Below are 21,702 nucleotides of genomic sequence, written 5' to 3'. Positions count from 1 at the left end.
ATAGTCTTCAACAATGGTTAAAATAACTAAAGAAAGGCTCGCATAATAATAATAAATAAATAAATAAATAAACTAAAATAAAATAAAAATAAAATAAATAAGTAGAATATAACTGCAACTGCATTGTGTTTACGTGCAGTCGTAAAGAATAATTCTACACATCTGTATTGAGTACTTTTGAAAAGATATTGTGTGTTTAGTTCAATACATTTGAACTCATTCTTAACATATATATATATATATATATATATATATATATATATATATATATATAGCTACGTTTCAAGATTTTATTCAATCTTTCATTTAGTTTTTTCAGCATATCAAAATTTCTGTACATTTTACAGACCTGTTTCGTTACACAGAAACAATCATTATTTATATGTTAATATTGAATTTTTATTGAGTATACTCATCAGAAATTTTACTTAGAATGAAATGGGCATGACCATACCCTGTCTGAAAAAATTCTATAGAAGAATGAACATCGTATATTTATTTATGTAGCCATCTTAGTTTTGAAAAACTATAGTTCTGTAATGTGTATGGAAACTTTTATATGATGAAAGAACTGAATGGAAAAGTTGAATAAAACCTTAGAACTTGGAACGTAGCTATATGGTTATTCATTTATATATGCTCTGTGATTATATTTAACAAGCACTGAGCTTCTAAAATAAAAGGATTTGCATGCACAAAGGGTGAAATATAATTGAAAAAACGTATTTTCCCCAAAACAGGATTTCTACCGTGGATTTCATATCATCGGCTCGATATCCTCTGAATTGTTTCTCACAGACTTTATTTGATTAACTTTCTAAAGGTTGGGCTACTTTTCTTTTCTTCCTTTTGTTATATATTTTTTATAGTTTATATTTTTTTCCACTTAATATATTATATGTATTTTTGTATTTCTCTACTAACCTCTCCATATGTGACCCCTACTCTCCCATATATATATATATATATATATATATATATATATATATATATATATATATATATATATATATATATATATATATATATATATATATATATATATATACCATTTCTATGCCATGGTCTAAACAGGTTCTTTCTTTTCTGTTTTCCTTATTGATCTGATGAGTTAAAAAAGTTTTTTTCATTCAACTTCGAACTCTCATCTCTCATTTTTTATTAATTGCTCCACTTAACCGTGTGGAACTTCTACTACGTTGATAGGTTTGTTTGCTAAAAGATTATTTGTATCTTTGTCAATTTTATTTGTAACTAAAGCACTTTGTGTGTGTGTGTGTGTGTGTGTGTGTGTGTGTGTGTGTGTGTGTGTGTGTGTGTGTGTGTGTGTGTGTGTGTGTGCGTGAATTCGTTTCCTATGAACTCTAAAACGGCTGGGCTGATTTTTATGAAATTTGACGCAAATGCACTTTATGCGTCTGGGAGCATTCTTAAATAGATTTTATATGAAAATATATACAATAAATATCAAAAATTGATAATCGAAAAAATCCGATTCAAGCAAGAACCGTGCAAATTTTGACCAAAATTAAAACTTTTATACAGCCTAACATTACAAGTGCATTTGAAAAGCACAAGCAGAAGTGTCTGGCTTACAAAATTAATAGTATGGCTCTTTGATAAGACAGGGGCGCGTTTGAAATGAATATTTCTTTTTAGAGCACAGTCGAATCGTGATACTTTACATTTGTGTCTTAAACTTTAATTAAAGCCTTTATATAAAAATGATCTCATAAAATCAACAGTAGGTTCTCTACAGTGCAATGTAGACTGCAATATATTCTAGACTAAGTCACTGTGGGGAGGCATATTAGCTTTCTCCTGGCGCACTGCGATAGGTTCCTAAATAAAGCAGGCAATCAATCCATTTGATTGAAAAAATGGCCAATTTAAGCGAGTTTGATGACAATGAAAGTATTGGAAGTATGGAACATTCATTGATCTTCATTCTATCTCGGGTAACACACACATACACACACACATAATAATTCAGGTAATTTTACATTCACAGGACCAAAGTCAAATGAATCTTTACTGTGTTCATATAAAAGTGCTCAATAATATTAACAAATAGAGCTTTTTATTAGATATAACATTTTTATTTATACAAACATTTTATAGCTACACATTTGCAGGCATGTTTTGGTTAGAGTTATAATTAGCCAGAGCTCCTCAGGACCAAACCATTTCACTACGGCTGCAGGGGGGGGGGGTTAACACTTCCTATTTAAACTGAACACTCAAGCCGAGTTGTACTCCGTGCATAACACAGGCAATAAATAAGAATATAACCTGAAAACAGATGCCCAAAAGTCATTTTGATAAATAAATAGGGTTTGTTTTAAATTTTATTACTTAAAAACATACAATATGTATACATTTTTTTTCATTCATTTCTTTTAATAGTATACTAACAAATTATGTCACGTTGCATTTACATTTATGGAATTTTAAAAAAAATTTCTATCATAGGGGAAGATAGACAACACACCTACTTTGTAGATGCATTCTTTTCTCTGTTCTGCTTTTGTAATCGATGAAATCTGATGCATTGCTTTAAAGTGTAATCAAATTTAGTTCATTCCGTGAAATGTAAAGATTTGTTTTCTCGATCGGCTGTTGTTTCAAGTTTGCGGTATGTAAAAATTTTCAATCCGCTCATAGTATTCATCATCATTCAACTGTCAATCTATAATTCTTATTAACTCCTTCCGCAAGTGTTTTTTCGCCCTTGATAATTAGTAAACGAAATATTTTAATGATGGGATAATTGAATATCACTGCTTCCATTCAGTCTCAACGTGACGTCTCGCTTCCTAGACCTGACTCTCTCTGAGTTTTCTCCACTGACTGACTAACTCCAAAGTTTTTTCTCTATTCCTAGAACTTTCTATTTTCCGTGACGTCATACACATGTTAAAACATGTGCCTTCTTTCACGTGTCCTGGACATACGTGTCCAAAACTTTTCCTATTTCTACAAAAGGAATTTTAACCTATATTCAATATGTTAAAAACATTATCTTATAAGCTGCATTCTTTCAATTTAAAATTTCATAACAAACTTGAGAGTTCACATTCTTTCCTTGAAATATTTATCTATATTCTAAACAAATGTTTGTTTTACATTTTTAAATTTTCACACGTAATCTATTTCTAAACTAAATTACGAGGTTCGAATTTGTCTATTGCTATTTCATTTTCATTTTAAACTAAATTCTCCATTTTTATACTTACATGAAAAGGGGACAGTCCTTATCATGTAACAGCCAGAGGAATAGTTGGCTGAAACGTTGTGGAACACCAACTAAGGAAGATGAGGATAAAAGTCCGCAATAAAATAAATTAATAAATACTACTCATCTTAATAAATGAATTCCAATTAAAATAATATATATACCATTCGGTATGGACCCGATCATGGAAGATCAGATAATAAATAAACTTTGATTTATAAAACCAAAAAATCCAACCATGATCGCCCTTCGAGGCCTGTGGCACAGTAGATAGAGACGTTGAATCATTACGGTTCCAGGTGAGAATTATCTGAATCCTACCCATAGCCGGCCGGAGTCTTACTTGACCAAAACGTGGTGAGATGATAACAACTAAGGAAGGCAGTAATTGCTGAAAATGCAGTCAGGAGATTCAGAGTTCTTATCCTGTTGCGGTTACCACCTGACGAAGGCCAGAGGAATAGTTGGCCGAAACGTCGGGAAGCAACAACTAAACAGATGAGGATAATAGTTTGCAATAAACCGAATGATATATATATTATTTTAATTGGAATTCATTTATTAAGATGAGCATTATTTATTAATATATATATCATTCGGTACGGACCCGACCATGGAAAATCAGTTAATAAATAAAACATGGATTTATAAGATCAAAAATCCAACCTTGATCGCCCTTCAGAGCCCGTGGCGCAGTGGATAGAGATGTTGAATCTCTATAATTCCAGGTGAGCATTGTCTGAAGATAGTGGTTTCAATCCTACACAAAGCTGGCCAGAGGCTTACTTGGCCAAAACGTGGTGAGACAAGAACTCTGTAAGTCAATAATTGCTGAGGATGTAGTTAGGAGATTCGGAGTTCCTATCCTTCCGCGGTTACCACCTGACGAAACGCCATGGAACAACAACTAAAAAGATGAGGATAATAGTCCGCAATAAAATAAATTAACTGAAAAAAGTACTTGGTAAAATTCAGTTGTAAGTTACACTTTTCTAGAAGGTTCAATCCTCGGTGTGGGTGAGGCTCAAAATGCAATTGCAAATAAGGATTTCTATGCAATAATGACTGATGGAACAAGAAAATGCTACCTTTATGGATTAAATAAGGGGTTCCATTTGAAATTTCGGAAACATTCCCATGTTTGACAGAAAGATTTCCGAGTTTGACATCAAGATTTCAGAGTTTGACTAAAAGATACACCTGAAAAAGGTCGGAGGTTAGTTTGTCCGAAATGTTGTGAAAATAATACTCAAGATGAGAATAGTAGTCTGAAAAATCCAGATAATATGAATAATCAACCCTCATCTCAAAAATTAAAAAACACAAAAACATTAGAAATCATAATTAAAAAAAAAATAATTAAATTTTACGTCTATTTTTTTGCAGATCATCAAAAAAAGGGTCACTTAGTTTAAAAAAATATTTATGTAATGCATTTTTATGTTATCATGTTATAATTTATATAAATTTATAAAATATAATCAATTTTTTAAAAAATCCTTTAGACTTAAGCGAGATTCAAGCTATTGAGATTGTATAAACTACTGCTTTAGTAATATGTACTCTACTTATTCGTTTTTTTGTTGTTTTTTTTTGTCGACCAATCATGTTTCTATATGCGTGTAAATAAACAAACTCCAAAACACCCTAACTTTTTAATATATATAATTATAAAACTCAAATGACCTTGTAACGGGTGTTGTAACCCACCTTCCAGTTTACGACTTCCGGTTGTGCATGCGTACATAAACAAATAATCAATGCAACAATAAAACATATTGTTTTACTGTGTACGTTTTCAGCGTCCCAGTTGTTTTTGTTTTGTTTTTTTGCATTTAAATTATCCAAATAAACAATTGTTAATACTTTCTGCATTTTTTTTTTACATAGTTCATTTCCGTATTACGTTTAAGTTATTTTAACGCAATTTTCTTACAAATAAATCTACTTTAACCCGTTGAAACCATAAGAGCATTTTACAACGGAGATTTACCCACCGCCTTCATTTTTTTAAAATTTATTCTCCATTTTTTAATTTTCTTAAAAAACATTCATACACTTTCGTCTACACTACTAACATAAATAAATAACCCTGAAAATATGTTTTATTTTTAATTTGCATTACAAATAATCAACACGACAATAAAAAGTATTGTTTTACTGCGTACATTTTCAGCGTCCCAATTGTTTTTTTGTTTTTTTGTGCATTGAAATTAAACGATACATCAAAATTTGAATTTAACTTTAAGTATTATGCTATCTGTTCAGTGAACATTTACCTATAAGTGTGGCAAACAACTTATAATTCAATGGCTGTAAGGTTTTTTTTTTTCAAAAATAAACAATTATAAACAGAATGACTCTTAGAAATCTATCTATATTCTTTTTCATTTTAATATACTTTCATAAAATGTTTCTGTTATGTCACAAAAAACTATTTTCTTTACGTCACAAGTGTCACGCTCATACATTAGTTTCATAGCTAATATAACATACTGACCCAACGGGCCATGGTAGTCTAGTACTGTATAAATGTAAGAACATTGTAGCTAACATTATTCTGAATTAATCATTTAATGTTGTGATCAGACTTTGTTAATCATGAACGTGATAAAATGAGAGAAGATAAAATCTAGGACATGTAATGCGACTCTTGTAAACATTATGTGCACAAGAAGTGTAGTGAAATTACAGGTTCAGCGATGATAACCAGTTTATATGCAACAAGTGTAAGACTATGGAGACGGATGAGAACTCAAATGCGGAGAAGATATATTTAGATTGAGGTTGTGTTGCATTATGCTCCTTCCTTTAACTGGTCTAAAAATGCAAAAGTTGTTGCAACAAACACGCTTATGAAATTACACTGCCTTCACTCTTGTGGTTCTACCTAGCTCACATCCACTATCTTGGCTCAGCATGTCTCCTAACTAACAGTCTACTACTTCTAAGGTGTTGTCATATATAAAGATAAATGCTCATATTGCTATATATCTGAGCATGAAGCAACATCATACCAAACACCACCAGCAGCTAACTTGAAGTATTAGTATTGTTTGTAAACAAAACAGCAACTATTTTTGTTTTCACGGTGATTTTAATTTTAACTGAGCATTCCACATGCCCATACTAACACGTTTTTAGGATAACATCTATCCAGAGAAATTGGTTTTAGTAAACTTTTTGACCTGATGTGTTGGATTTGGTCAGATGTCACATTGTAGATATTTTCCTTCACACACACCTCAATCCATATACTTCTAAAGACAAACAATAAAATGTTTACATTTCCATTTTTGTCCCAACCTTGAAATTATCCAAACAATCACAGTTGGATTCCAAACATGATGTCTGCCTGCACCACTAACTGACATCTTGTTACCACCTAGATTAGAATTCTTATTCACTACATTGTTGCTGTGATCACCGTGGGTTAACGCATTACAGTTACCTAGAAGTTTTGTTACCTTGGTGTGCAGGATAGAAGACTGTAACCGTGTGGCTATGTTGAAAGAATAAATGAGAGTTCTTGGATTAGATGTGGCACAATTAAGATAGCAGATCAAGTCATCGAAGAAGACCAATGAAACCATGGGAGAACAAGCCATGCATGTGTGGTGCCTCTCTGGTGCTGCATGTGAGATGACGGTACAAAAAAAAGTGAAGAAATGATGAATGTGAGAAGTGTGAAGGGCCAATGTTGCCTTCACATATTCACCAAGTTTCAGAAAAATCTAATGGATGAGGCAAAATTTATGGAGTAAAAAGTGTAATTTTTTTGCAATTTGGGGGCATTTGTGACCCCCCTTTTGAGCTCCTGGAAACGCTGAATCCCAGTGAAAATGGACAAACAGTGCAGTTTCACGCCTTAAGACATGTATACTTGAATTCAGCACCATGGAAAATCACTATATAGACATAAATATCAAGTTTTTGAGTAATATGAGAAAAGAGCATGGTTTTTTTTTTTGCCCTAGAAGTCCCAGAATTTTGCCAGGGTCACTCATACTGAATTTATATTAAGAACAATGGCTTCCACATTTTGGCCAAGTTTTAGGAAAATTTAATGGATGAATCAAACGCTATGGGGCAAAAAGTGTCATTTTTGGCCATTTTGGGGCATTTTTGACCTTTTTTGAGCCTCTGAGGGCCTCGAATCTCAGTGTAAATGGATAACGGTGCAATTTCAGGCTTTAAAACATGTTTATTTGAGTTAGCCACCGTGAAAAAACACTATATAGTCAGACATATCGTTTTTGTTGAGAAATATGAAAAAAAGAGCCAAAAAAAAAAAAGGGGGCGTTTTTAGCACTACAAGTCCCCGGGGACACGAACCAGTATTTTGCCAGGATTATCCATACTGGATTTATATTAAGAACAATGGCCTCCACATTTTGGCCAAGTTTCCGAAAAATCTAATGGATGGATCAAAAGTTATGGGGCAAAACGTGTAATTTTTGACCATTTGGGGGCATTTTTGACCCCTTTGAGCCCCTGGGGACGCAACGGGAATTTTTGCAAAAATAATTTCTTTACTGTGTACATCTATTTAATGAAATGCAATTTGTGGCAAAATTTCAGGAAAAACTAATGGATGGTTATCTGGCAATTGTCCAGAATAACAGACGCACGGACGCCACTGAAAACATTGGTCCCTCTCCGCTAAATCGGGGGACCAAAATAGTAAAAAATAAAGAGATATAAATAAGTATTTGGTTGAGGTATGTTAGTTTTGAAGGCAATATACTGTCAAAGTAATCTTTCAGATTAGAGTTGGGTCATCCGAATACGGTGTTTAATGCACAATTTTCCCACTGGCTTCATCACTGCAGCCATGTCAAAAAGTAACATTTAGAGCAGTGTATCCATTATCTGTCTGTTCTCTTTGGTTACTTGAGAATCATCCCTAGATGTTGTAAGTCATAAGGAGACAGTTGGCAGAGAAAAAATAGTCAAACATGGGAAGAAGTGATAAGGATGGGAGAGAGAAGATGGTTAAATAAAGACGTGGTCTTTAGAGATAAATTAGTTTGGAAGTCAATTTCTAAAAACTATCTAACACATGCCAGCATGTAAAATAGACATTAAACCAAGTATGAACAGTATAAGGAGATGGTTAACATTAAAAGAATGAATGTGAGTGTTTGAGTTGTTAGCTGACAAGAGAAGGTGAAGCAAAACATTGGAGGAAGTGATAAAGATGGACTTGAGGGAAAGAAGGATAAATAAAGACCTGGTCAGAAATCGGTTAGTTTGAAAGTCAATTTCTAAAAATCCAACACATGTCAGCATCTTAAATGTGCGTTAACCGATGTCGACATGCGTGAACGTGCACAAAAGCTTATCTTATGATTTTATGATTTACAAACTTGTTGATGTTATATCTCTCTGGCCAGGATATCACAATATCATACTTGTTAATCATCCGACATTAAAGGACTTCCAGTCCCCCTCTTCCAAGGTTAGCTTTTGGGAGAGAGAGAAGATTAACATGAACCCAAGTAAGCGTCTGCCCTCAGTCGCTCGCTTCTGAAAAAAAAAAAAAGTCAACCATTATATTTTTTCAACTCTCATCATGACGTCACTCACTAGATCCCGTCCACCATTCGTCTGTAATTAGTCAGCACTTTGTTGAACACCGTCTGTAAGGATCATTTGAGATATACTGAATCTTGAGCAGGGGCTTTTAAGAAGCTATCAGCCGCTGTATTTTTTTTTTTTTTCTAATCAGCAGTTAGCATTTGCAGAACACATTGAGCTATCATTTTCCTCCTGTGCAAATCATTAACCACAATTCATTGTGCCATATGACACCCCTACATCCGTTGTTATATTGCATATCCTGTCAGTGTCATAACCATGTTATAGATCTTGTTAAAACGGTGCAACAGCATCGAATGACTCCAGGTTCAACATCAATGGATGTTATTTATCTCCCCACCCCCACAACGAAATGTGACAAGGGCGGGAAAATGGAATTTGAAAGCCAGTTCCTTTGAGGAAGAGCACTCTGACTAACCAACAACTGTCTTGGTAACCCATCAACATTCCCTGGTAGAGATGCCTTATGTGATTAGCAATAAATAAACTAATCTCTTCTCAAATGGCCAGAAGGCAAATCTTGGGGGATGAACCTCCTAGAATTGCACATAACCGAAATGACCTAGGCTCTGCCGGTCTGATTTTGATATGAGATAACTACCCTCGGCAGACAGAATGAGAAAAGTCAGCTTAAATATTTATAAAATCATCGTAGATTTATTTTGTTTAATTGCACAATGTTCAAATGACTTTTTTGAGGTTTCATTTTTTTTTTTTTCTAGCATGTGGAGTGTCAGATCATGTGACAATGGGACGATCAGCTTTTTCTTTGCTATGTTATTCTGTTATGACACGTAGTTGATTAATAGCAGCCGTTGTGAATGAAAGCATAAAATCATTTGGGGTTCAACAATGCTTTCGCTTTTGTTTTATTTTTGTTTTCCAGTATATGACATACATTATTGTATAATTTTATTAATAGAAACATTATTGGTTACATATGTGCATACATATTGCAGTTGTGATTTCTTTCAAAATTCAGTATCGTTAAGCCATTAGTCTTAACTGGTTTCAAATGCTATTTTGGCAAAGAATTTCTCCCCCCTCCCTTTCACGCCCTACTAGTGATCCAATGATACTGGATTTCAAAAGGAATCACAACTGCAACATGTATGCACATACGTAGCCAATAATGTTTGTATAAAAACAAAAATTATACAATAATACAGCTATACTTGTTATTGAGCACTATTTTATAAACACCAGAGTTTCATTAGATTAACATCTAGGAAACCACAGCAATATAACCACTGTATATGGCATACATAAAGACCTCTATAGGTGGAAGGAGTAGTTGCTCCAAAACATAATTTTTCTCTCTCTCTCTCTCTTTTCAGAAAAAAAAAGAAGGATTTGATCAGCTTAAACTTTTATCTATCTTCAGCAGCGTTCTGTTGGACCCAATATCCTAACACAAAGCCCTATTTTTAAACTATTTTAAACTTCTAATGGAATTTTCCACTACTCTAACTTTATGTGAAAAATACATTTTTTAACATTATTTTCACTCACCTACCTGATATTATTACATTATGGGCTGGGAACAAAAGTTTCTAATTCGAACCCCAAATCTTCTTGCTCATGAAATATAAACTTAAAATGATGTCATTATTTTTCATATCTCTGAAAGCTCTAGGGGGTCCTAGGACGAAGGTGACAGTAACTGTTTGAAGCAACCCACCCACATATGAATTCCATTCTACCTTGCACTCAACTCGAAAGCTTCATAACAGGTTCCGTGTTTTATGCATATTGTATGAATAATTCATCGCATGTTGCTGCTGGGGAAGCTGATTGTTATGGTTAATGAATCCAAGATTATCTCGAAACTGAATTGTTTTCTATTATTTACATAAAACATGATTTGCTTAATTAAATATTGCTCATCAAAAAAGGTACTGAGATATATTATTTTATGAATTACTAACTGGGCTACTCGGCATCACCCGGGATCCTAATTTCCATTCCTTTATTTATGACTAATCAAAAATTTTTAAAAAGTCGATCAGGATTAAATATTAAAATACTTAAATCATTTAGAAATATAAATTTTATTTAACAATGTGGACCAATGTTTGGCATAAATGATTTACAAAACAGATTTAATTATGTAGCATTTATATAAATAAAAGTTATTAATAACAAAAATAACAGTTTAAAATCGTCCTTATTTGCTATATAATATCAGTTGAATTTCCATTATTGAAATGTGTTAGACTTATTATCCTGTAATGAGTAAACGATCAAAGAAGAACACAAGAAAAATTCTGTATAGACATTAAAAATCGTTTTATTTTATTATTTTTATTATATATTACTAAAAGAGGAACTATTTCCATTTAAAATCCAGTTAGTATCATGCATGTAAAATTGAGAAAATCACTCTTGAAATACGTCATTATTATTATGTGCTTACGCGAAATCAAAACAAAATGACCACTGAATTGTACCTATATTGAAAACGAAACTCAGAAATTTAACTCTGAATGATTCTTTATTTAATAATATCTAAACCACATTTACTCTAGAAGTTTTTTAGAAAATACTGGGCCGATCTAGCTGAAATTTTGTATGTGCTTTAATTATAATACGGTGCAGCACACTAAGTATTATAGTATCCATTTGATGCACAGTTAGGGATTAATAGGGATTATTACTTAATGTAAACATGAGCACAAATTCAACCAAATTCAACCATCGATTTGGCAGAAAGCACTCATTCTAAGTCATAAAATTCTATTACCATTTCTCAAGTGACTTGCACATTATTATTTTTATTTACAAAATTATTTATTTACAAAATGATTTATTTACTAAATTATTTATTTACAAAAATTTTTATTTACTAAATTATTTATGTACAAAAATTTTTATTTACAAAATTTTTTATTTGCAAAATGATTTATTTGCAAAATGATTCATTTACAAAATTATTTATTTACAAAATGATTCATTTACAAAATTATTTATTTACAAAATTTTTTATTTACAAATTTTTTTATTTACAAAATTTTTTATTTACAAAATTATTTATTTACAAAATCAATGATTAAATCAAATTGAAGATGCAATGGCATAAAATAAATTTTTAGAAATCCTATTTAAAAAAAAAATTAATTTAATTACAAAATTAAATAAGCCACAATACATTTCGGTACATACGTACACAAGTTAACAATTTTAATCCTTTTTTATGGAAATCGCTCCAGACAAGGCATGAAGTCACTTGATGTAAAGAACAAAAAGAATACCATTTCAAGATCAAAAACTAGCTAACGATAAGTGTTATGTGGCTAGATTTCGACCCTGAAAACAGCAATTATTTCCCTTTTGTCAGAAGCATCGCGCATGGAATGTGAGGAGTAAAGGACAAAAATAATGGAAGCAAGAGTTACGAGATTGCCGAAAATAAACCCAAGGTTCACTTTTTACTTTCCAAATTGTTGATAGTTTAGAACAAAAAGAATGCGTTATTTTATGTTATATGTAAGAAAAATATTAAATTCTTATTCTTTGTTTTTCTTTCCAGAACTGAAAGAAATAAGTCAACTTCTCATTCAATATTCGGCAGATCCGAACGAACAAGATTGCAAAGGGTAATTTTTTTTTTTTTTTTTTTTTTTTTTAAGCCTTTTCAGTGTATCGTGATAACCGGCTTTGCCTGTCCATCAGTCGCTCGCACTGCAATTTTAAAAATATTTATCGTATAAATCTATTATACTGAATCTGAGTGAATCAGCATTTGTTTCCTAAAGTTTTCTTTTTCTTCTTAATAATTTAACTAGAAAAAGAAAAAATAATTCGTCAAACAGAACCGTTTTTTGTACTTATTTATGTCTCCTTACAAAAATTAACACTTTTTTAAAATTCCATTTTCACCCCAAACAAGGCACAGTACCACTTTGATGTAAGGGCTACTATCGGGGCCATAAGTTACAGGGATGCTATGTAGGGAGTTGAGCAGCAAGATGTCGGTTCACATTACACTTGAACTTCTGCATGTCAGTACAGTTGGGAAAGCAGAAACCCGGAAGAGCATTCCAAAGTCTAGCAGTTCTGGGAAAGAAACTATTAGAGTAGAAGACCTTCTTACATCTACGGATCTCTACTGTGTAGGGGTGAGATTTTGCTGCTTGTCGGGTTTTTCGCGGGTATTTACATCAAGGGAGTACAAGGGCTTGTAGTTTGTTGGAGCATCCACCATTAAATAACTTGTAGAACAAGCAGAGGGATGCAACATTTCGTTGATGGAACAGAGGCTGACGCCTCGATGACAGTTCAAGACCTATCAGGTTGGTAACTCTCTTTTGAACCTTGTCAAGAAGTGAGAGACTAGTAGCAGATGCACCAGTCCAAATGTGACAACAATACTCCATACATGGGCAAATGGTGGCCTTGTAGAGGTACAGGATACTTTCAGGCGTAAGTAAATTTCTAGCATGGAAGAGAGAGCCCACCTTCCTCGCAGCAGCCCTGGCAATGCTATCAATGTATCTGTTCCAACTCATGTTTCCTGTGAACATTAAATTCAGGAGTTTGAAAGAAGTACTTTCAGCTATAGCTATTGGGGGGTTGAGAAGGTTTGTTGTACTTATTGAAGGAAACAAGCTTAGTTTTGACAGCATTGAATGTGACCATCACTACAGACAAGATATGAAGCCACTTGATGTAAAGATCTTTAAAAAATAATAATAATAATAATACTTCAAAGTAAAAAAATATAATGACCGACGCTAAATGTGAGATGGATAGATTCCAACCTAGAAAACAGCGATTCTCTCCCCTTTGTCAGAAACACCACTTATGGAATGTGAGAACTAAAGAAAAAGATAAGGAAAGCAAGAGTTAATAAAGCTGCCTTATATAAATCAAGATATAATTCTACTAAACCATATGTCTAGAATCCTTATTCCAATTTTGATCAAACTCAATCTAAAATTTAAGGTTTATGTTTAAGAGGTCTTAAGAATAAATTAAAAGTCAGGGAATATTGCTTGATTGTATAATTATCTAATGACTATCAATTAAATTTAATGCAAATCTGACATATTTAAATTTTTAAAACAGGAAGTTGTGTTCACATATTATGCTCACCTAAAAACCCTTAAAAATATTTCAAAGAAACTGAAATTTGGGGAATATTTATTAATTGATGTTTAATTGTTAAACTTTCATAAAAATCAGATATCTGAATTTTCACTCGGAGCTTTCACATTTTAATTCTTCTAATTAGTCGTAATTTGTAATTAACTGAACGAGTCATTCATCTCTTGATTATGTATCTGTCTCATCATCTCTGAGTGTACGTTGATTCAACCCATTTGCTAACATTTTTAATATTTACATGAGTATTTTCAGAAAGAATGACTATTACTGCTAGTAATATAATTTCCTTGTTACTTTGCATAGCAAACTGAACACCCTGCTAAAATTTGAACAACTCGGTTTAAAAAATGATATAATTTCAAAATTGGGTGTTTGATTGATAGTATTTTAAAAGTTTTGAATATCTCATAATTAAATCGATATAGAAGTGTGTGTGTGGGGGGGGGTGTACATGCGTTTACTTGTTTGGTACTTTTGTAGTTTATGGACCGTACTGAAATTAGAAACCTATTCTTACATGGGGAGGAGAGGCTTTTCTAATTGCTCTGCGCTTTCACCTAACAATTTAATAAGCAAATCCTTCTCAAAGTATGAGAAGACAAAGCCTGGGAGGGTGGACCTCCTAGAACTACACAGGACTATACCTCAGCCAACAGAATATGCCACCTCAACAATGGCCTTGACTCTGGTGACATTGTGACTGAGGAAAATCCTCCGACTGAACATTACTGATTTAATTTGAAAGTTTGTAAAGATTCCCACGTTAGGAAAAATGCACTTGTAGATCGGATGATACATCGGCCAAAACGTAGTGAAAATCACAACAATAAGAATAATAGTTTGAATGATCCAAATAATCTAAAATATCGATCAATCCTCATCTCCAAACTTTTGAAACGCAATTTCCACTTCCTGCGTATAAAATCGTGTGCGTTCTGTTCCTCATGTTGTATTTTGTTTGCACTTATGTCACGGCCACCGCCGTGACATAAGTGGCAGATGTTTGTTCATCCGCACGTTTATTATATAGAGATTGGGATCTTATTTTTCTTTGTTATTGTCGTAATAACTTCACGATCAGGCAGATGGTAAGGACAGAGGACGAGATGAAGAAATGAGGATTACTGAAAGATTTCATAATGTCTAAAATAACAGCTGCTGATAGTTTTTTTTTCTGAATAGACTTGGGGCTTTTAGGGATTTGCACACATGCGTACTAGGCATTGTTTGAATTTAAATCCGCCTGAATCTTGTGACCATAAATAATTGGATGCATGACTCACAGTGTATCAGTGTGTTGAAGAAATGAATACGTTTGCTGCTAAATGTATTTCATTGGCCAATGACCCCCAAAATTCTCCCAACCCACTCGACTAGTTGCTGAATCTCACCCCCTCGCTATAAGGAAGACTTTCTATTCTAATAGCATATTTCTTCGGACGGCTTACCTTTATAATTTCCTTCCTGTTTTTCCTGACAGTAAGAACATGCAGAAATTTGAATCTAATGTGAACAAACAATTTGCTTCCCAACTCCCTACTTAGGTTTCCCCCGGCCTATAAATTTGACCCATATCACAGCAGCCCATTACACTTCAGTAACAATATATTTCGTTTGGGGTAAATGAAAGTAAAGCAGAAAACAATAAATAAATAAAAATTTTAGGTTAATCGCTAATGGGCAGAAAATTAAATGAACTTTAAAAAATTCAGATGCGAAATAATGGTGGACATCAAGACGTCTCAAAGAATCAACATTTGTGTTAATCGACAATAGCCTTCTGACTAAACTTGGTATCAAATTAAATACAATATGAGAACCAATTGATATGAATAGTAAATTACAAGATCGTTAAGAGAATTGCAATATGAGTAATGGTAAAAAAAAATATATATAGTAATTCTATAGTAATAATTATTAATGCTAGACATTTAAGGTTCTCAAAATTCTTAGTGAATTGCCCACAGAGATCAATAGCCTAATGATCAAATGTGTAAATTAACAATCAGTTCTAAGTGACAGTGGGGGGGGGGGTTGAATGATCTAATCTTTATTACTTTCTTATTTGTTTCTTTTCACGTTTAATTTGGAATTTAAGAAAAATAAGACTTTTTGAACAACCCAATACAAAAGAAAACTTTCAAACTTTTATTAGTAATTGGAATTATTTGTATTATTGCAGATTACTGTTGTTGTTGTATTCACAATGTTTTGGTCGCTGTAATCTCTAATCTTCTTCCGGGGCATCTTTTCAAAATTATGACTCTTCTATTCGAAGTCTAAAACATGAACAATATTTTTAACGAAATCCTTTATTTAAATTCACTGTGATAGATACATTTCTGCTAGCCACAAACGGACAGAATTATTCATTTTATGCTATTACTAGCTGTACCCTGCCACGCGTTGCTGTGGCTCAATTTGGTGTAATGGAAAAGTCTAATAAAAAGAGAAAATGCATGTTTCTTATATTCTTAGTACAGCAATCCATTCCAAAAAGTGAAAAAAAAAAGGCGAAAATGTAAAAAAAATGGTACTCTTGCAGAATTAGATCTGGATCCTCGGGAGTTTCCATCCAGCATAGCTTGGACTCGACCAACAATCAGTGGATTAAGCCGAACGTTGCTAAAATGTTGAAAGGCTAAATCGAGTTTTTTTTTTTTGTTTGTATTTTGTATTAAAAAATGTGAGTTTTTAATTAGTATTTGGGTGAGCGGGGGGGGGGGGGCGTTACAATACACAGATTCGAAAAAGTTGTCCAAAAGAAATAAATGAAAGCAAATGGAAAGTAAGTTACATTTCTACCTAATCGGATGATTTTTTAGCGTTTTTAGTTAATGTAAAATGTTTAATCAGCTCGAAAAACACAGTTTTTATCAATGTATTTGAAAAAGACAAATGGTCGCGGACTCTGTTGAAGATGTTAAGTTTGGGAAAATAAGTTAAAAACTATAAAAAATAGTGTCAGAAACCCACCGAATATATGTTACCATGACATAGGCTGTCATATTCGGTGGGTTTCTGACAGTATTTTGTCTAGTTTTTTTAGTTTTAACGCACTTTCCCAAACTTAACATAATCAACAGTGTGCGCCACCATTTGTATTTTTCAAATATACCGATAAACACTGTTTTTCAAGCCGAAAGGGTTTGTATTACTAAACACAGATACGAAAAAGTTGCCGAAAAATAAATATATCACAAATAAATGTTATCAAAGGTAAGATAAGTTACTTTTCTACCTAACTGGATAAGATTTTAGTGTTTTTATTTAATGTAAAATGTTTAATCGGTTCAAAAACATGCAATGTTTATCAGTATATTTGAAAAATACAAATGGCTGCAGACTGTGTTAAGCACGTTAAGTTTGGGAAAATGAGTTAAAACTAAAAAACTATACAAAATACTGTTAGGAATATACGTTACCGTGACATAGGCTGCCATATATTCGGTGGTTATTTAACAGTAATTTGTACAGTTTTTTAGCTTTAACTCATTTTTCCAAACTTAACAGTCTGCCGCCATTTGTAATTTTCAAATATGGCGGTAAATGCTGTGTTTTTCGAGCCGAATAAACATTTCACATTAAATAAAAACACTAAAAATTATCCAGTTAGGTAGAAAAGTAACTTATCTTGCCTTTGAAAACATTTGCTTGTTATATATTTGTTTTTGTTGACAACTTTTTCAAATCTTTGTGCAAGTACAAACCCGAAGGGGGTATTTTTCTGTCTATTTTTATTTTTAGTACTGCGCTATTTCAAAATAGTTTTTCCAAGTTAAATTTAAATTTCACGATATCTTTTTTTTTTTTTTGGTATTTTTTTTTACATTAGTTCCATCTCCACAATTTTCTTTAAAATTACTACTTTTAAAGGTTTTCGACTATGCTGAATAAGAAAATCTCATTTAAAATTTGCAGAGGCAAGTAGTTTTCGAGATGTACTATGCACTATAATTCACTGGCGGCCATGAATAAACATCCCAACCTCCTCATATTAAGAACGGCTTTCGGAATAAACACCCCTAACCTCCCATGTTAAGAACGGCTTTCGGAATAAACACCCCCAATCTACCTATGTTAAAAATTGTGGAGGTGGACCTAATGTGAAAATTTACCTTTCGTTTTTTTTAATAAATTGTTAGTTGAAAGCACAAAAGGCAGATTTGCCGTTTAGTTGTACAAATATCCTCAAACCAGGTAATCACTGAAAGGGACTCTTAAAGGTCGATACCGGTATCGAGCAAAAGTTTGTTTACATGTTTTACAAACTTTAAATGGGTAAAATATAAGCAAAATGTGATCATGTGATCATGTTTAACAAATTTTAAAAAATGCAAGATAAAGTTTTAAAATGATTAAATATTTTATTTTATCTAAAATTAAAAACATTGCCCAATAAAGATGAAATTTTGGCTACTTATGTATTTTTGGTGCCGTGCTGAAATACTAACGTTATTATTTTGAAAACCATTCTTAATGAGGAGCTGAGGGTGTTTTATAACTATTCTGTGCTTCCACCTTACAATTTAAAAAAAAAAAGATATCGTGAAACTTGAATTTAAACTGAAAAAAAAAAACTATAAAAATAGCACGGTAGCATCTGCCCTCGTATAGATCTGAGAACAATATCTACTGTAAAATTAAACCAAAATTTGGTGTTTATGCGTTTTTGATACCATACTATTTTTAAATAGTTTTTTCAGGTTAAATTAAAGTTTCAAGATATCTTCTTTTTTTTAAACTGTAAGGTGTAAGCACAGAATAGTTACAAAACATCCTCCCCATGTTAAGAATGGCTTTTAAAATAATAACATTATTTCAGCACAGTAACAAAAAATACATAAGTACCCAAAATTTTATTTTTATTGTTCAATGTTTTTAATGGTAAATTATAAAATAAAACATATTTAATCATTGTAATACTTCATCTTGCATTATTTTTTAAATTTGTTAAACAACATGGTTAATTTAAATTAAATTTTAATCACATGATCACATTTTCAATAATTATGTGATTATATTTTACCCACTTAAAATTTGTAAAACATGTAAAAAAAACCTTCTGTTCGATACTGATGTTGACTTTTAAGAGTCCCTTTTAGTGATTACCTGGTTTGAGGATATTTGTACAACTAAACGTCAAATCTGCCGAAAACTTTTCTGTATTTCACCTAACAATTTCTTTAATAAATAAAAAGCATTCATATTTTCCCATATAAAAACTTCTGTAAAAAAAAGAAAAAAAAGTGTTCTTTCAATTTTGTTAAAAAATGTTTTCTTACGGTAAAAAAAGCAAAAACAAAACAATCGAATCTTAATCGGACCTTAACCGCATTGTTTTTTTTTGGGGGGGGGTCAAGTTAAATTCAACTTTCACAATATCTTTTTTCATATAATTTCACAATATCTTTTTTTTTGTAAGAATAAATTGTTTTTTTTTAATAATAAATTGTTTTTTTTTAATAATAAATTGCTAGTTGAAAGCACAGAATAGTTACAAAACACCCTCCTCTCTTGATGGTAAGAATGGCTGAAAAAAAACAAATAAAAAAAGATATTTTAGCATGTTACCAAAATGCATATGTACCGTGAATTTTCTTCGAAAAAAAACAACTGTACTTTCACCTAACAATTTATAGTTTTAATAATAAAAAACTCATATTTTCTTATATAGAAACAACTGTTAAAAAAAACGTGTGCTCCCAATTTTGTTTTTACGACAAAGATCGTTTTGTTAAGGTTCTTTGACTTTTATGTTTCAACTCAAAACGCACTTTCTGGCGAGCAATTTGTTTTAAATTTTAAAAAATTGGGAACTGAATTTAAATTTAAAAAATAGAGGATTTTTTTTCACTTATCGATTAGAGTCGTCAAATCGTGGTGGATACATTGAAATAACTGCCGGAAGTAAAAACCGAATAGTCCCGCAGAAACGCCTTCTGAAAAATATTTTTATTTTATTTAACATTTTTATAATTTGAGATAATAATTTGTTTTAATGACATAAAAACATTCCTTGACTCTAAGGAAAGGCTGTCTGAAAATTTCAATTAAATTGGGAATGTAAAAATATGATTTTATTGATAACGACCCAAGAATTACATTTATTTATATATATATATATATATATATATATATATATATATATATATATATATATATATATATATATATATATATATATATATATATATATATATATGAGAGAGAGAGAGAGATTTCTTATCTATATAAGATAAACATAAATAGATAAGAACGCCAGTAAAAAATTTGCAATATGAAGAGTGATAAAAAAATGTTATAACAATATGAGTAACGATAAGTGGTAATGTTATGGAGAGGCAAAGTGCGAATGAACTCGAAATCCGGGCCGACAAAAACGTAACCCAGGAATTGTGATGGCCTGGTCCTAAGACGCAAGACAAAATTAGGGTTAAGGTTCACAAAATTAAGACTAGAATTGCCCACATGAATCCATGACCTAATGGTTAACAGCGTTGGTTAACAATATGCTTTAAATAACAGTCTTCTTGATTTCTGAAATTTTAAGATAAGGATTAGTAATTTGGATTATTCGGACTATTGTTCTCATCCTAAGAGTTATTCTCACAACATTCTGATCGATATAACCGCTGGCCTTCTTCAAGTGTATTTACAATCCATGGCATAGCAAATAAAGTACTAACATAACCAATAAATTCAATCGTAAGTGAAACTTTTCTGGAGGTTGAAGGTTCAATCCTCAGTGCAGGTGATACTAAGAATACAATTTTGAATTATTTAAAACTTCTACCTAGTTATGGATGATGGAACATGTTATGCTACCCCCATGGATTAAATAAAGGGTTTCATTCGAAATTCCATGCAAAAACAGAGTTTGACAGAAAGATTCCGGTGCTTAACAAGATACATCTTAAGTGCTATATTAAGGGGCGAAACTGCAGGAGAGGGGGCAATAAAAACAAAAAAAGGAATGGGGTATTATAAACATAATGAAAAAGTACATGGTAGTGATCCTCATTCGATCCTGAGCAATGCCGGGTCTCCTTGCTTGTAATGAATATTGAAAGACTTTAAATTAGGGAGTCGATGTCGTACTCATAAAAACGCTAGAAGTCTGTCACAATGTCAAAATTACGAAACACAAAAGTGAAGAACACACACACGATTCGATGTGCAGGAATTGGAAATTTTAGATGAAGATTGATCGATATTTTGGATTATTTGCATTATTCAAACTATGATTCTCATTTTAATTGTAATTTTTACTACGTTTCGGCCGATGTAACCTCCAACCACTTTCAAGTGCATCTTTTCGAACTTGGAAACATTTATGCCAAACGTGTGCTAAATTCGAATCTAGTTCGTTCTACAGAAAACAACAACATCAAACCCACACTTGACCTTGTGTCAAACATTCTGGAAAGAGGGTTAAAAAAAAAGAAAGAAAGAAAATCGGGAATCAGTAAGCAATTTCGAACTAAACTCTTTATTTAATCCATGTTCTACATTGTTCTTGTTCTGTCAGCCTTGATCGGGTTGAAGTGTTAATTGTTATGCTTAGTTTTAATTATTATCGCCTGTAGTAAGGATTGAACCATCGACCTACAGAAAACTGTACATTAGAACGGATTGAACATCAACGCCTTTATCCATTGTGCTATAATTATTACTGAATATCGAAAGATTGAAATAACGAGTGAGAGCCGTATATTTTGGAATTCTAGGAGTTAGTTAGAATTTCTGGAATTCTCAAA

At 32.1% G+C, this 21,702-nt stretch overlaps 1 protein-coding gene across 1 annotated transcript in view; it reads left to right on the top strand.

Annotated features, from left to right (window-relative positions):
- LOC145249605 (uncharacterized) overlaps window positions 1-21,702 on the top strand; it is a 188,793-nt gene that overhangs the window by 86,435 nt on the left and 80,656 nt on the right. Inside the window, exon 3 of the mRNA XM_080111315.1 lies at window positions 12,366-12,432. Coding sequence (XP_079967441.1) covers window positions 12,366-12,432 — 67 coding nt within the window. The remainder of the gene's footprint in view (window positions 1-12,365; window positions 12,433-21,702) is intronic.

The sequence above is a fragment of the Euprymna scolopes genome, chromosome 28 (genome assembly GCF_053919585.1).
Source record: "Euprymna scolopes isolate OS-2025 chromosome 28, ASM5391958v1, whole genome shotgun sequence".
NCBI classification, from domain to species: Eukaryota; Metazoa; Mollusca; class Cephalopoda; order Sepiida; family Sepiolidae; genus Euprymna; species Euprymna scolopes.
This window is presented reverse-complemented; position numbering and strand designations above follow the sequence as displayed.